Source organism: Anolis carolinensis, chromosome 2, assembly GCF_035594765.1.
Source record: "Anolis carolinensis isolate JA03-04 chromosome 2, rAnoCar3.1.pri, whole genome shotgun sequence".
In the NCBI taxonomy this organism is placed as follows: Eukaryota; Metazoa; Chordata; class Lepidosauria; order Squamata; family Dactyloidae; genus Anolis; species Anolis carolinensis.
Window position 1 is genome coordinate 29775681 of NC_085842.1, and position 17306 is coordinate 29792986.

At 40.2% G+C, this 17306-nt stretch overlaps 1 protein-coding gene and 2 long non-coding RNA genes across 4 annotated transcripts; 2 read left to right on the top strand and 1 right to left on the bottom strand.

Annotated features, from left to right (window-relative positions):
• Nucleotides 1-864: 864 nt before the first annotated feature.
• LOC134295958 (uncharacterized) lies at nt 865-11977 on the bottom strand. The gene is made up of 2 exons (XR_010002488.1): nt 11844-11977; nt 865-6123 (listed from the first exon to the last, which is right to left on the bottom strand). It is a non-coding gene; the product is annotated as an uncharacterized LOC134295958 (long non-coding RNA).
• On the top strand, nt 3383-8560 carry LOC134295957 (uncharacterized). 2 transcript variants are annotated; one of them, XR_010002487.1, is made up of 3 exons: nt 3383-3530; nt 4604-4714; nt 6072-8560. It is a non-coding gene; the product is annotated as an uncharacterized LOC134295957 (long non-coding RNA). The 2 variants fall into 2 exon arrangements; XR_010002486.1 differs by lacking the exon at nt 3383-3530 and having other exon boundaries at nt 4411-4714.
• polr1h (RNA polymerase I subunit H) lies at nt 11844-15578 on the top strand. Its single transcript, XM_003217934.4, has 5 exons — nt 11844-11976; nt 13579-13729; nt 14194-14291; nt 14392-14501; nt 15136-15578. Exons 2-5 carry the CDS (start codon nt 13600-13602, stop codon nt 15158-15160), a joined length of 363 nt encoding a protein of 120 aa, XP_003217982.1. The 5' UTR covers nt 11844-11976; nt 13579-13599; the 3' UTR covers nt 15161-15578.
• The last annotated feature ends 1728 nt before the right edge of the window (nt 15579-17306 follow it).

Consider the following 17306-nt stretch of genomic DNA (forward strand, 5'->3'; position numbering starts at 1 on the left):
AATGTTTTATAGTGTACTTAATGCAACCAGACTTAATGGACTTTTAATAGCAAATTTGCATCTTTCCAATTAATCATGGGTGTAGCTGCTTCACCTTTATGAGAACTTTTTTTGGAACTGCTACAACTTTTAAAAACTTGATATATTATACAGTTTAGCAAGTTTTGGGTATTGTTTCTTCCTGAGGATCTATACCATTGGTGGGGATCATGTAGCCTTTCAGATATTGGACTTTTGGTCCCAGCATCCCTAATCAGTACAGCAAAAGGTGATAAACACTCAAAGTTATAGTCCAACTGTTGAGTAAGAATAAAATATCTTGTTGAAGGCTTTCATGGCCGGAATCACTGGGTTGCTATGAGTTTTCCAGGCTATATGGCCATGTTCCAGAAGCATTCTCTCCTGACGTTTTCCCCACATCTATGGTAGGCATCTTCAGAGGTTGTGAGGTCTGTTGGAAACTAGACAGGAAACAATCAGGGTCAGCTAACACCTCCCAACAAAGGATTCCCTCAGGCAGGAAGCAGCCAGGCTTTGAAGCTGCAAGGCTATTCAATGTTAATCAAGCTGGCTAACTGCAACATTCACACTTGCCTCAAGCAGACAAGGGTTCTTTCTTCCACACTGGACATTCAACAGATATAAATCCCAACAGACCTCACAACCTCTGAGGATGCCTGCCATAGATGTGGGCAAAACATCAGGAGAGAATGCTTCTGGAACATGGCCATACAGGCCAGAAAACTCATGGCAACCCAGGAATGAAATAATCAGACCTACTGTCTTTTCCAAGTAAAACATGGATCTGGGATAACCCTTGAAACTGAGCAGAAAGACAAACAGACAACAAACTGACAGCATCAGTTAAGATTGATAAAGTTTATTATAAGCATCAGTATTTTATAGAACCTCAGTTACCACAACAGCGAAAAAGTACTCATGAGCAATATTTAATCATAAGGCATATATGGCAATCCTTTACCTGAAGTATATATGACCAGCACATAATTTATCTACTGCTTGTTTGTTGTTTAAGAAGATGCTTCTCAGGGTCTGGCACTGGCTTAAGATCTTCTTGGCCTTGCACACTTAATATTGCATTTACAGCATTTCTAACATAGCACAAATGACAGATCTCAGCAAGCAACAAAGGTCATGGGGAGATGTCAGCTACTGTCAAGGTGGAATTGATCAAGCTCACTAAAAAGATCAGCATACAGTTACATCTTTAATTTGTATTATATGTCAACCCAGCAACATCTGGAAGACCCCAGTATTCCCACTTCTAATTTGTATCTTCCCATTCAGGCCAAAGACTCATGGGGTATCTAATGTAGCATTTAAAAAATGATAAAAATAGGATTGTAGCACATGAAAAACAATGTGAAATAATAATGGCAGAAAAGTCAAAAGCTGAATATACCAATGTAGCTAGCTGGATCATGGCTGTTTATTTGAAGTAATACCTGACTTCTGTTTTGTCTGTTTACAGCAAAGTCTTTCTCTTAAGACAAAGATGAACAATCCGGTGTCCTCCAAATATTTTGGATTACAACTTCCAAAATCCTACTGACTATGCTGACTAGGGCTTGTGGGGTCTGACATCCAAGACACCAGATTGACATCAAGTCACTTAGGTAAAAGTAAAGTTATTCTCCTGACATTAAGTCTAGTCGTGTCCGACTCTGGGGGTTGGTGCTTATCTCCATTTCTAAGCTGAAGAGCCAGCATTGTCCATAGACACCTCCTACAGTAGGTCATGACCACATGAAGTTCTGTTACCTTCCTGCTAGAGCGGTACCTATTGCTTTACCACATTTGCATGTTTTCAAACTACTAGGTTGACAGAAGCTGGGGCTAACAGTGGGAGCTCACCGTGATCCCAGATTCAAACTGGTGACCTTTCAGTCAGCAAGTTCAGCAGCTCAGAGGTTTAATCCGCTGCGCTACCGGGGGCTCCATATGTCTATTTATTTATTTGCAGTATTTATATTCCGCCCTTCTCACCCCGAAGGGGATTCGGGGCAGATTACAATGCACATATATATGGCAAACATTCAATGCCATTAGACATACAACATATAGACAGACACAGAGGCAATTTAACATTTTCCAGTTTCCGGCTTCATGAGAGTATGCTCGATTCCAGCCCCAGGGGGAGCTGAGTGACAGGAGAAAGTCAAGCGACTTACTCCTGTCCTGAGAACTGTTCAATTATTATTATGAGCTGAGAAACCTAATCATTTCTTGCTAGTATTTCCTTGCTAGAGCATCTACGAGTGTTGAATGAAAAGTAATGCCTCCACCTTCATTACTTGGGTTTGGATGGGAATATTTTAATAAATCAAATGCAGAAATAATCCTTAGAATGTGCTCTTTAACTACCACTATTCGCTTTTTCACATAATCACCAGACAATTCGATACATTTCTGCCAACGATGAACAAGTTTTCTCAAGCCGTAATGGAAGAAGTCGACACTGTTTCCGCAACCAGCGTCTCACAGGACCCATTGTGCACAGATCTTCCAATAGCCAAGCAAAGCAATAATATGACCCACACGTTCTTGAGAAATGTCGCTTATGCTTGAAATTTTTCTCTGAGTGAGACAACAGTTGACCTGAATCAATCTGTCAACCTTTTGCTTATGAAACTTGGTGGTTGCTGTCACAGGATGTCCAACTCTTTGTTTGTCACGCAAGTCAGATGTTCCCACCTCAACATCTTTAAACTTACTCGCCCAATGACACACAGTATGCACATCAGCACAATCACCATAAACAGCTTGCATTCTCTGATTAATCTCCTTTGGGGTGACACCTTCTGCTGTCAAGAATTCAATGACTGAATGACCGTCTGCGCAGGGTTCCATACTTCGCACTTTAACAATGCAACCGTTGAATGCTAAGGCTTCCCACCAAATGGAACTGTAGAGGAGATTCTACTGAACAAGCCAGTACCTGACAGTACAAGCCATCTGTTGAGGAGTTACGAAGGTGGAGGTATGTATTGCACTTGCTAGGTAGTGCTCTCCAGGGTCCTGAGGAGTTGGCTCTCTGTTACCCAGTTTTAGAAATAAGTGATTTAACTGGTTTAGACCCTGCAGTGGCCATCATGCCTTATCTTGTTGGACTGTTCCTCATACTTTGCAGATAGTCTTTCCTGAAGTCTGTCCATGAGCTTTCAGGTCCTTACCTTACCCAACACAATAAACCACAAGTGGTATTTATTTGCTTAATCTTCCTTTTGTTCTTAAAATGGAAATTGATAATTTAGTGAAGGGGACATTGCCCTAGCTAAAGCCTTACAATGCAGCCTCTTGCAATGATTAGATCAGAGCAACTCACTTCCCTCCAGCAGCCATCAATGCTAAATTAATGTAGCGAGCAAGATATGCTTCAGAGAGTGAAGGGTGTACTTTGATGAAGCAAAGCCAGGGTGCGCATATATAGAAGCAGAGTGAATAATTCCACATGGCCCAGGCTCTCCTTTTTGCTGCTTTGGCTTCACTTTGCTTGGGATTTGTGGTAGGTAAGTTATAATTACGACTTATTTCTTGCTTGCTATATTGGTGATTACCGGTACTTCTTTCCCCAGATTGTTCAGTCCATCTGGAAGCTGGACTGAACATAGAATCATAGTTGGAATCATAGTTGGAATAGACCTCAAGGGCCACCCAAAAGGGATCTACACTGCCATACAATCCAGTTTCTGAATCCAGATTATCTGCTTTGAACAGGATTATAGGAGTCTACACTAACATATAATCCAATTCAAAGCAGATAATCTAGATTCAGAAACCCGATTATATGGTAATGTAGATGGGGCCTCACTCCAACACCCAAAAAGTAACTTTTCCATCATCTACCTATAAACACAGCATTAAATGATGAGGTGTGTGATTTGCAAGGTCACCTCCCATTTTGTTAGAATGGTAATAAGTTATTTGTCCTATTTCTATCTTGCTTTCCTCCCAGTGAGGAGTGATTAGATTTCACTGAACACTCACAAAAACTTTATAAAGTGGTGTAGAGAAAAAGTAATTAGTATTAATTACTGAAAGCATCAATCCCACCTGATCTTGGAAGCTAAGCGGGTCACGCCTAGTTAGTATAGGAATGGGAGACCACCAATGATAGCAGGTGTTGCGGGATCTATTTTAGAGGAAGGAAATCGCAAAAACACCTCTGAGTATTCCTTGCCTAAGAAAACACTGTGAAATCTATGGAGCTGCCATAAGTTGACAGATAAGGTGAAAGTGCAAGCAGTCACAAATTCAAACTAATCTAGATCTCATTAGTACAGTTGTAGCAGACATCAAATTAGCAGGACCTATTTTACTTAAAACTTTGCAAGAACTCTTTTTGTTGCTTCTCCAAATCTTATGGATGTTGTGCAATTTTACGTCAATTATATTTAATTAAATCAATATACTGTAATGTACAGTACATTTAAAAATTGAAATATTTTGGCTTTTGCTTCCTTTGGAAAAATTCATTGATTATATTTATACAGCTTTTCGAAGCTTGGAAAAAGTTACTTTGGAGAGACAACTCCCAGAATACTAGACTTGCCAGTCTCAGTCACACTGTTTCCTATTCTAGAAAGTTTGATCTGCAAAGAGTGCCTCATGGAAACAGATGAAGACGGCTGCCTCTTCACTGTCGGCATTTGCAAAGCTGTGGATTCCTGTAGGACATTCATTGTCAGCGATGGTGTGTTAATATTGGGGTTTTATTCTTTTCTGCATTTGAAGTCAATCTGATTCAGTTCCTAACAGTTGGGAGTGTTAGAGAAACTCAGAGAGAACCCATATAAGTGACAGCAAACTCCTAACATATTTTAGTCTAGGGCAAGGATGGGGAAATAGGGTGGGGTCATTTGTATCCACTGCTGCCTCATTGGGTCCCAGTGTGATACCTGGCTTGACTGTAATACATGTGAAAGGAATTTCAGAATCTTGGTAGACCACAAGCTGAACATGAGTCAACAGTGTGATGCGGCAGCTTAAAAAGGCAAGACAATTCTAAGCTGCATCAATAGGAGTAAAGTGTCAGGTCCAAGCAAGTAATTGTTCCAAAGTAATCACTTTGGTTAGATCTCACCTGGAATACTATTTCCATTCCTGGGCACCACAATTCAAGAAGGATATTGACAAGTTGGAAAGTGTCCAGAGAAGGGTGACCAAAATGATCAAAAGTTTGGAAGTCATGCCCTATGAGGAGGGGGGTCAGAAAGCTGGGAATGTTTAGCCTGGAGCAAAGGAGACCAAGGCCCCTTCAACACTGCCATATAAAATTCAGATTATCTGCTTTGAACAAGATTATATGGCAGTTTATAATCCAGTTCAAAGCAGATCATGTGGAATATCTAATGGTCTGGATTATATGGCAGTGTAGAAGGGGCCTGAGAGAAGACATGGCAGCCCTATTTAAATATTTGAAAATATGTCACTTTGAGGAGAGGGCAAACTTGTTTTCTGCTGCTCTAGAGACTAGGACGTGGAGTAATGGATTAAAACTGCAGGAAAAGAGGTTCCACCTAAACATCAGGAATAATTTCATGATGGTAAGAGCTGCCTAGGAATGCAACCAAGTTTCCTTCTCTGTATGCAGAGGCCATCTGTTAGGAGTGCTTTGATTGTGTGTTCCTGTATGGCAGAACAGGGCTGGACTTGATGGCCCTTGTGGTGTCCTCCAACTCTGTGACTCTAACTCACCAAAACTGGTAGTGACATAACATCATTTCTGATTTCACTTTTGGCCAAAAGGTGAGGGTAAAGGACTTGGTGAGGTTGGGAATAGTTAAGTTAACTAGATGATCAAAGAGAGCGAGAGCGAGAGCGAGAGCGAGAGCGAGAGCGAGAGCGAGAGCGAGAGCGAGAGAGAGAGAGAGAGAGAGAGAGAGAGAGATCTGATGGATTATTCAAAGCTGTGCTAGTCTGTATCCGTATGCAAAGGGATGTTGTAGCACCTTTGATACTAGCTGAAAAATGTTTGTAGCACAAGCTTTCATAGACTGAGTTTCATCAGATGCAATCTGCTTCAATGAAGTCTCCACTCTTCCCCACAGAAGAAAAGGTGCTATTCCGTGTTTATGGCTGCTTCGTATCTGCTTCCTATCCCTGTGGGATGAAAAAGAAATCATATGACGGTCAAATATTAAGTGTCAAGTGCTGCTCACACAGCCACCTCTGCAATAGAAAAGTTTTGAACTGATCATTAATTATTTCAGATGAGCTAAAATATGCATGTTGTACAATCTGCAAAAACAAAGCTTTTTGGAAGTTTTTGTTAACAAGTGAAGTGTTTTCATTACCTTTCGAAGTGTTTTGAAATTTATTAATTGCAATAATAAATGGAAAATATTACTCATTACTCTTTTTTGTTGGGGAATACATTTAGTATGATGAAAAGAATGCCACAAAACCATAAAAATAATCCTATAGTAATGCCTCCAAAACGGCCCAAAATGCTCTTTCAATCTTATCTAAACCTTTAAAAAACTTTATTTATATCCCGCTCCCGCTGTTTTGTTTTATAGTATATTTGTTGCTGGCCCTCGTGGCAGAATGTAAGCCGCTCTGAGTCCCCTCGGGGAGAAGGGCGGGGTATAAATGCATGTAATAAATAAATAAATAAATAAATAAATACCATCTCCACAAAGGGACTCAGGTGGCTTACAAAGACACTCCAGGGTGCACATAGAACACACAGCAGGTAAAAATGGTACAAAAGTATAAAACAAGTCACATAACATTATAACAACAACCCCTGTCAGCACATATAGCATAAAATCAAAATAATGTAATTTTAAAAACAACTGTAGATAAAACTAGTTGCCATCAATTCACAAAGTGCCAACTTCATATGGGCCCAAAACAAAATTACAGTAACTAAAATGTTGCTTGAAACTTACTGGGGCTAATTTCCAGGATCACTTATCAATATCAACATTTGTGGATGCTTAAGTCCTACTAAATAAAAACATAAAATGGTGTCCCTTATATAAAAATTGCAAAATCAAAGTTTGCTTCTTTTTCTAAATGTATTTTCAAGCCATGGATAGTTAGATCCATATATGCATATTACATGGATACATAAGGCTGCCTGTCAACATTATGTTTGTAACTCTACTTATTCTATGATTGAATTTCTGTTAAACTCTATTTTGTATTGTAAAGACATTTTACAAATAAAGAAATTGTGTAATTCTGATTGAGAAGTTCTATCCGATAGATCAGTGGTTCTCAACCTGTAGGTCCCCAGATGTTTTGGTCTTCAACCCCCAGAAATCCTAACAGCTGGAAAATTGGCTCTGTGGATGCAGTTCTTTGTCCTCCACCTCTAAGCATCTATTACAGGCATGGGCAAATTTGGGCCCTCCAGGTGTTTTGCTCATGCCTGATCTATCAAGATCCCAGAGAGACTTCAGCTGCTGTTATTCACAAATAGGAAGAAGAGAGAAAAAATTCAGACCACAGAGAAGCAGCTGGTTTCAGCCCAGTCAAGTGGAAGAAATGACAGTGTGTCTCAGGTGGAATGCACCTTTCTTGCTCAGGTTTCTGCGGTCTAATCCAAAGTTTTTAAACTTTGAATTGTGACCCCATTTGAGGTCCTTCTAAGAATGTGGGTGTTGGTGGGGGGGGGGGGCGTAATTGTGTCTGTACTTCACAGAAAAGGGGAATCAACCTGCCTTCGTTAGCAAGCCTTACAAATGCTAGTTTTGCTTGATGACTATTTTTTTCAGTTTTAGAAACATTTTTCTTCAAATGTTGATTCTAAAAACCTAAGTTGGGTTCATAAACCATGCTCAATTGAAATTTTTTGAAAAACTCTTAGTCACTTGCTATTAAAACCTCAAGAATTGAGGTTTTCTGCTGCCCTGCAGACTAGGACACGGAACAATGGCTTCAAACTACAGGAAAGGAGATTCCACCTGAACATCAGGAAGAACTTCCTCACTGTGAGAGCTGTTCGACAGTGGAACTCTCTCCCTGGGGCCGTGGTGGAGGCTCCTTCCTTGGAGGCTTTTAAGCAGAGGCTGGATGGCCATCTGTCAGGGGTGCTTTGAATGCAATTTCCTGCTTCTTAGCAGGGGGTTGGACTAGATGGCCCATGTGGTCTCTTCCAACTCTACTATTCTATGATTCTATGATTCTATGAATAATTTGCCTGCAACCTGTGCAGGGAAAGAAGGGAGGACACCACTTATTTATTTTTTGGGAGAAGAAAAGATGATGAAAACAAGAGTGAGGTGAATGTGGTTCCATTTCGGGTATATGGCTCCACTTTGCAACCAAATTCAAGAGAAAAAATGGAGAGCCAACACAGTATATTTAGCAATTTGAGACTACAAACAAAGCATACATTGCCAGCAAGGCATGAAAAATGTTGAAAATGCTCTATGTCCTGAAGTATCAAATATTCACCCAAGATTTAATTCTTCATATAAAAAATGTATCAATCTCATTAGTATGCAAGTTTGCTTTCATCTTAAATAAATGGTAACATTAAATGTAAACTAAAGAATTGTTTTATAATAAATTTATTTAAACTTTATTCGTAAACGTTTGCTTTCTATATCTGTTTTATTCACCTATATATCAGGGGTCATGTAAAACATTTTCAAGTGAAAAGGGTTTTCAAGTGGGAAAAGTTTAAGAAGCCCTGGCCTGGTCCATGCTTCTATGTGCCTTCATCATGTCTCTCCACTTAAGTTGATCTCATTAATTTTATAGGGCTTTCTTGGGAAAGGAATACTAAAGATAGTTTTGCTAGTTCCTTCCTCTGAAATAGAGACTAAAACACCTAGTATTTGTTGGTGGTCTCCCACCCAAGTACTAACCAGGGCTGAGCCTTCTTAACTTATAAGATCCAATGGAACATACTGAATTTGTTTAGATGACACTAGCTTTGAGGAGAACAGTATACTAAAAAACCACAGCTTTTTCTGCCTGGGTTGGTGCCGCCTTGTGGCATTATTCAAATAATTGCCAAAAACTTGACTCTGCAGTCCTGAATACACTTATTAGGGAATAGGACCGACCACAATGTTCACTTGTAGCAATCTGCCAAGAGAGATGGAAAGGGATGAGAAGCAAAGTGATAGACAGGAATGGAATGGTAGCTGGGTTTAAGAATGCAGTGACCCGAATGGTTTATTAATAAAACACATATCTTCTCCTGTAACACACTAGTTCTTAAACTATTGGTCCCAACCCCAAATGGGGCCCACTGAGCTAAAATTTGGCAACAGTAAAAGTCTTTCTGAATGCCACCTTGTGGCTGTTTTAGACATTTACACAGCTCTGTTGTGCAGTGTTTACATGGACTCTGCAGAAGATGCTTCAGCTGTACTTATGTATTATTTACTTACTGTACTTAAACCGTTTCTCATCCCCAAAGGGGGACTCAGGGCGGTTTATAAACTATGGCAATAAATAATTCAATGCCCGATTCAGTCAATAACAATATTAGTAAAACACACATTTCTGCATTACATCTTTGAAATCTTCCCTCCAAAACTTCAATATTGCTTTCGGGTTTTTTTTGCTTTTGTGTGTATTCCTCAGTGTATTACAACTTTCTTCCAAAATTGGACCAAAGGCTTCATACTTCATACAAAGGAAGCCCAGACTGTTTAGTAAGTCGTGAAAATGCTGATTTAATATTAGTAAAAGTTTGATATTTATACCTGTTTTATATACCTATGTATCTCGGATCACAAAAATTTCTTGGGCTAAAAGGGCTCTCCTGAGTGGAAAAGTTTAAGAAGCCCTGCTATAACAAAGTTCCCAAGGAGAGTAAGGCTTTTTCTACACAGCCATATAAAATCCAGATTATCTGCTTTGAACTGGATTGGATGACAGTGTAGTCATATAATCCGGCTCAAAGCAGATAGTGTGAATGATCTGCTTTGATTATCTGGATTATATGGCAGTGCAGAAGGGGCGTGAGGCTGGATCTACACTGCCCTATATTCCAGGATCTGATCTCATATTATTTGCTTTGAACTGGATTATATGAGTCTCTATCGCCAGATAATCTGGGATACAAAGATAATCGGAGATCAAATCCTGGGATATAGGGCAGTGTAGATCCAACCAGAGATACAGAAAGAAAGACAATCCACAATAACTGCTTTGGACTGGGTTATCTTAATCTACACTGCAATATAATTTAGTTCAGAGCAGATAATCTGGGATTTTATACAGCTGTGTGGAAGGGGCCTGAGACAAAGTAGATCCAGTTTAGTTCCACAAAGAGTGTGACTGAATGCCTCTCTACACCTGTTGAGGGTACAGTAGACTCTTGGTATCCACTTAGATTTGGATACCAAAATCCATGGATGCTCAAATCCCATTACATTATGGCCCCTTCCACACAGCTGAATAAAATCCCACAATATCTGCTTTGAACTGGGAAATATGGCAGTGTGGACTCAGATAACCCAGTTCAAAGCAGATATTGTGGGATTTTCTGCCTTGATATTCTGGGTTATATGGCCCCAAAAAACACATTTTTTGTTCCTGGGTTATAAATGTCATCTCCTAATTGATTCTATCATAAAAACATGAAAAAAACTTTATTAAACTTCAAGAAAATCCTACAGCACATTTCGCTATAGTCTTTCACTGAACATCTCACTGAGTCTCAAACAATTCAACATAGTTTATGGCAGCCACAAAAACGAAGTTTCTTGAATAGAACAACTATTTTCAAAGTACGTACCACACAATTAAACGGGGAAATAACACTTGCAAACCAGGAACATATTTTTTTTCCTGAATTTTGTTACATAGTGTTATATATACAATGCCATGGTGAAATGTTGTCTGTTGCTTAAAATGGCAAAAACAAGGCTTGCTTTTTGGATTTTTTGTTTTGTTTTAGGCCGGAGGGGGGAATATTTTAAAGCTATGGATGGCCGAATATGTCGATATGGAGAATTACAACCATCATGTCAGACTACGCAGAGAAGCCACTGAAATCCACAAGCATGTCGACAATTTCAACAGAAAGGAAGAAACCATGAAAATGAACCAGTATTAAAAAGCCCTAAAACCAGGACAGTAAATAAATAACAGCACTCAGAAAACTGGAGAATTCCAGACAGACAGGAAACAATCAGGGCCAGCTAACACTTCCCTACAAAGGATTTCCCCCAGGCAGGAAGCAGCCAGGCTTTGAAGCTGCAAGGCCATTCAGTGCTAATCAAGGTGGCCAATTGCAGTATTCACATTTGCCTCCAACAGACAAAGAGTTCTTTCTCCCACTCTAGACCTTCCACAGATATATAAATCCCACTTGACTAGTTTCCAACATACAGTAGAGTCTCGCTTATCCAAGCCTCTGGATTATCCAAGCCATTTTTGTAGTCAATGTTTTCAATATAGCGTGATATTTTGGTGCTAAATTCGTAAATACAGTAATTACAACGTAAGATTACTGCATATTGAACTGCTTTTCCTGCCAAATTTGTTGTAAAACATGATGTTTTGGTGCTTAATTTGTGAAATCATAACCTAATTTGATGTTTAATAGGCTTCGCTTATCCAAGCGAATAGGATATTCGCTTATCCAAGCTTCTGCCGGCCCGTTTAGCTTGGATAAGTGAGACTCTTCTGTATCTCACAACCTCTGAGGGTGCCTGCCATAGAAGCAGGCGAAACGTCAGGAGAGAGTGCTTCTGGAACATGGCCCTACAGCCCGGAAAACTCACAGCAACCCAATAAAAAGCGCATTTGTGTCCAATGGTTTGAAGAAAGGAGAATCAAGACAGATAGAAAGAAGGTACATATTGAGTGTGTTCAAAGGGGCGGAATACGTCCACTCACGGTACCTCGGCTTTGTAACCAAGCGGAAGTTGTCATAGATTGGAGACGCTCTATCTCAAGCTCCCTCCGAGCTTGTCTCTCCGGGAAAGGAAGTGAGTTCGGCCTGTGAACCCACATGGAGGACCTGGATTAGAGTCGGTAAGAACCAGGCGGTTCGTTCGTTTAGGCTCAGGGCTTACTTAAGGCAGGCCTGGGCAAACTTGGGCCCTCCAGGTGTTTTGGACTCCAACTCCCAGCATTCCTCACAGCCTCAGGCCCCTTCCTTTTCCCCCTCAGCCGCGGCTGAGGGGGAAAAGGAAAGGGCCTGAGGCTGTGAGGAATGCTGGGAGTTGGAGTCCAAAACACCTGGAGGGCCCAAGTTTGGAGTCCAAAACACCTGGAGGGACAAAGTTGGCTCAGGCCTGCTCTACACTGTAGAATGAATGCTGTTTTGCACCTTAACTATAGAATCTTAGGAAATGTAGTTTGGTGAGGCAGCAGCACTATTTGGCAAGAAGGCTCAAGGCCCTGTAAAACTACAGCTCCCAGGATTCCATAGCACTGAGCCATGGCTGGTAAAGTGGTGTCAAATTATATTGTGTTGATGCAGCCCTAGGGAGAACATTTGGATTAGATCACTGACTAGCCAAATCCTCAAACTAAAACCTGCAGATGTAGAAACCCAACTATAATTTCCTTGTTTATTCCATTTGGGTGCACTTGCTTTCCTCTGTTGTCTAAGGGCCCATCCAAACAGCCATATAACCCAGAATATCAAGGCAGAAAATCCCACAATATCTGCCAAAGACCTCGCAAAGATAAAGCTCCCAGGATCCCATAACAATGAACCAGGGTGGTTAAAGTAATACAGTAGAGTCTCGCTTATCCAACGTAAACGGGCCGGCAGAATGTTGGATAAGCGAATATGTTGGATAATAAGGAGAGATTAAGGAAAAGCCTATTAAACATTAAATTAGGTTATGATTTCACTGACTACAAAAATGCGTTGGATAATCCAGAACGTTGGATAAGCGAGTGTTGGATAAGTGAGACTCTACTGTAATAACAACAACTTTATTTTTATATCCCGCCTCCATCTCCTCGAAGGGACACAGGGTGGCTAACACGGGGCCAAGCCCAAATAATTACAATAAAACAAAATAAAATATAGTGTTCCCTCACTACTTTGCGGTTCACTTTTCACGGATTTGCTGTTCTGCGGTTTTTTAATAAACTCCAAAAGACTGTTATAAATCATAAAAAATTACAGTTTACAGCCCAAGGAAAGGAGGAAGGAGAAGCCAAAGGGAGAGAAAAGGAGCCCAAGCGGCAACGGGAGGAGAAGGATTGGTTGATAAAGACTTAAAATAGTGTATAACTACTAAAACTCCTGCCAACCTAACAGTTCAAAAACATGCCAATGTGAGTAGGTCAATAGGTACCGCTCCAGCGGGAAGGTAATGGCACGCCATGCAGTCATACCGGCCACATGACCTTGGAGGTGTCTATGGACAACGCCAGCTCTTCGGCTTAGAAATGGAGATGAGCACCAGCCTCCAGAGTCGAAAGTTGAAAGTCATTTATACACAATATTTTTAAGAACTTTTGTGCATGAAACAACGTGTGTAAATTGAGCCATTAGAAGGAAAAGTCATCACTATCTCAGTCAGCCATGTGGACAACTTTGGATTTAGATAATATTACATATTTTGGAATTACAGTTAAAGGATGCTCAACCTGTACACCTTCCTTCCCCTACAGTCTCTCTTCTCCTTGGTCGTTATGGAACAGAGTAGTTCCTGCTTTGAGTCAGAACTTGATTTCTGCCCCGAATGTGGTACAGTCCTTCCGCTGCCAGGTCTCCAGGACAAGGTGGCCTGTCGCTGTTGCTCCTTCTTCATTGATGTGCAAGGTGAGGGCTTTCTGCCATTAGAATATTCCATAACTAGAGGTGGAATATTTAGCACACAGTAACAATAAAAAGTGGGTTAATTAGTGTACATATGCTTCTTCTCTGCACATATGTTACTTACTTACTTAGGCAGTCCCTCGTTGTCTGAGTATGATGGCCCTCCAAGTGTAGTGTCTTGGCGGTGGGTACGTAGGTGACTGTGGAGTCCTATTTTTGACCTGCATGTTCTCCCGCAGTGAGGGCATTGGTTTCCAGACGGAAGGCGGTCCCGGTCAGGGAAACTCTTGGCATGTTTCTCTCTTTCTCCCTGCATTCATGCCTCTTCGAATTCCACTGCGCTGCTGGTCACAGCTGACCTCCAGTTAGAGCGCTCAAGGGCCAGGGTTTCCCAGTTCTCAGTGTCTATGCCACAGTTTTTGAGGTTAGCTTTAAGCCCATCTTTAACATGTTTACTGTCTGCACAGAATTTGAAAAGAGAATTATTGATACATCAGTCACCTTCAACAGGACAGATTCCACAAATTTGGAAGTAGATGGAGGAAAAGCAGTCAAAGGACCACTGGTGAGTGAATAGGGAGGTGAAATCGCTAATTATAATGCTAATCATTTCATATGTCTCTTGCAAAACATATGCAATCCTATTTCCTTTTACCTATTTTCAGATTGATAGGAAGTGTCCCCAGTGTGGGCAGGAGGGCATGACATACCATACTCGGCAGATGAGATCTGCAGACGAAGGGCAAACAGTATTCTACACCTGCATTCATTGCAAGTAAGAAATCATCAGATGCTTGTTCATTTATTGTTGTTGTTCAGGTGTGATTTCTCTTTGTTGTGCAGTACAAAATGTATTAGCCTGTTGGCTTGGCAGGCTGTCTCTGCTAGAAGGTAAATGCTTCTACTCTGGGCCTCCTATTGGCCTCCCATCCTTCTGAGCCACTTACAGAGCCTGAGTACTGGATGCACTGTTTTAAGATGGCTCTAATTCAAACATGGTTAAACTTCAGTCCTCCAGGTGTTTTGGACTCCAACTCCCACAATTCCTAATAAGGGACACTCAAATTGTATATGGAAGGAATATGCACTGTAAACGTCAGTCAGGCTCTTGGAAAACACATATTCTGGAAAAATTATATCCTTCATGTTTTACAGTATCTACATGAAAGTGGGAAGAGGTTGATCATAATTGTGTTTTATATGTGTGCCTTCAAGTTGCCTGTTGACTTGTGGTGGTCCCACAAATTTCCTAGGGTTTTCTTATGCAAAGAGTTCTCAGGGGTGTTTTCTTTGTAAAATTGTTCTATAAAATTGATCCTATGGGACTCTGGTTCAATTTCTCTGAATTTATGGGTCATTGGTAGGAGTTATTATGTTTCTAATTAATTTTTGTGTTGTTTTAATTCCAGGTTCCAAGAGAAGGAAGATTCTTGATTGACCAGATTTGTGAGAAGTAGCAAACATGAAATGCCTCACTTCCAAGTACATCTCGAAATAATATTTTGAGTGTGACTGTGACATCGTAATGCACTCAGTTGCTGTAGAAGTATCTTCTTGATTGATATGGATTATTTGTGGATAGCAACTATAGTTTTCTGCAGTGGGTCACACCAACAGCCACAAGTTTCCAATGATAGAAGACCAGTTAATTGAAACATAGAACTGATGGTCATGCTAGACATCTAAAGTCTTATGTCCTTATTCAGTTTCTAGCTCTCTTGTTTGGTCAGGGAAAAGAAAGAAATGTAATGCTAAACACATCAAGGACTAAGCATACTATTGCAGCCGTCATTCCCATATTGGGAGAAAGAAAATATATATACATTATATAAATAAATATTTGCAAGTTTTACTATTGCTAATGGCATTTTTTATCTCCCAGAACACTGCTCCCTCCGGCCTCCCGTCACTCTTCTGCCACTGCAAATTTGAATTTGAGTTTTGTGCATGTGAGAAATCTTCAGTTATTTTTCTGGGACATGTTACACCCTACAATAATAATGACAAATGTATTACTTGCTTCTCCCTGTGGCTCGAGGTGGGATTCCACCTGAACATCAGGAACAACTTCCTCACTGTGAGGGCTGTTCGGCAGTGGAACTCTCTCCCCCAGACTGTGGTGGAGGCTCCTTCTTTGGAAGCTTTTAAACAGAGGCTGGATGGCCATCTGTCGGGGGTGCTCTGAATGCGATTTCCTGCTTCTTGGCAGGGGATTGGACTGGATGGCCCATGAGGTCTCTTCCAACTCTACTATTCTATGATTCCATAATTCAACATCATTAAAACAAGAGATAAAACACTATTAAAAGGCGTTCAACAAAATACACAGAGTTAAAATACAAGTTAAAATCCATTGATAAAGTACAAATTAAAATTCAGAACTTAAAATTGACTGGGTAGGCCTACTGGAAGAGATGAGTCTTCAATTGTGTCTTAAATTCCGACAGCTTATCAAATAGTTTTCACCATGTCAATTTAAAGTCTTACTTAAAAGGAAGATCTGCATGAAAATGCAGAAGCAGGATTATGGTTTAATGTTAAGAAAAGAAAAATGTTATTTATTATTATTAATTTATATAGTGTCCTCCCTGTACATGGTACTTTACCAATAACAGTGCAACAAAGCAGTTCCCTGTCCTTGGACTTGCAATCTAATTAAGACATGACACAAAAGGAAAAAGGGAATGGAAGTGAGCGAAGGAATTAAATCCATCGGATAACTGCCTCCTCTTCTCCTTCAAGGCCAGGGCAGTGGTAGGTTCATCAGATGGTTTATGTAACTTTACAGTGGACGATGAAAACATCAATCTTTGTGCGCCTTGAGCCAGTCACAAATGGAGACCGGAGTAAAGAAATCAGAAGCCTGAGACTTGGAAGAACAGCTAGGAATTAACTAGATAGGGTTGTCAAGCGTGAAGTTGCATCACTGAATATTCATGATATATAATTATGATTTATTTTATCATAATTGTTCTATATAACTATTGTTCAGAAATTGAATTAGGGACCAGGAGAATGTTAGGATGTGGAACTAACATTCATCAAATGAGCATAATGCACACATACCTTTCAAGGCAGTGCTCTTGCCCTGAGATTCTTCCCCCTTGGAAAGAGGACCAGAGAAGCTTATATGGGATATGGTAACACTATGCTTGAGCAGGAAATGCAGCTTCCTACTGTCTCCATATTTTGCACCATTTTATACACTCTGTTATGTATTTCCCACATCAAATTGTATGGCATAGAAAAACACTTCCCCATGTGGATTAAGTGGACAATATTCTGTCCACTTAATTCCTGTGGTTGCTCTTTTCTGCAACTTTTCCATCTCTACAATGTCATTTTTTAAAAAAATTCTCATAAGAAGGACTGTGTACAATATTCTAGATTTAGTTGGCATAAAGGCAGAATGGTATAGCAGCGGTTTTATTTTCAAAAGTTCTTTTTCTAATGAGATCCAATTTAGAATTTGTCTTTTTTTAAAAAAAATGGATTTTCTATCTTGGGGAAAAACTTAACGTTCTTTGTACAGCAATGTGCAAATTGCTTAATGTCCTTGTCAAACTAAATCTGAAGAATT

Coding starts and splice junctions, on each gene's coding strand:
- polr1h (XM_003217934.4), top strand. CDS start 13,600: ATGGAACAGAGTAGTTCCTGCTTTGAGTCAGAACTTGATTTCTGCCCC. Junction 13,730..14,193: donor CTTCTTCATTGATGTGCAAG/GTGAGGGCTTTC, acceptor CTGTCTGCACAG/AATTTGAAAAGAGAATTATT. Junction 14,502..15,135: donor TACACCTGCATTCATTGCAA/GTAAGAAATCAT, acceptor TTTTAATTCCAG/GTTCCAAGAGAAGGAAGATT.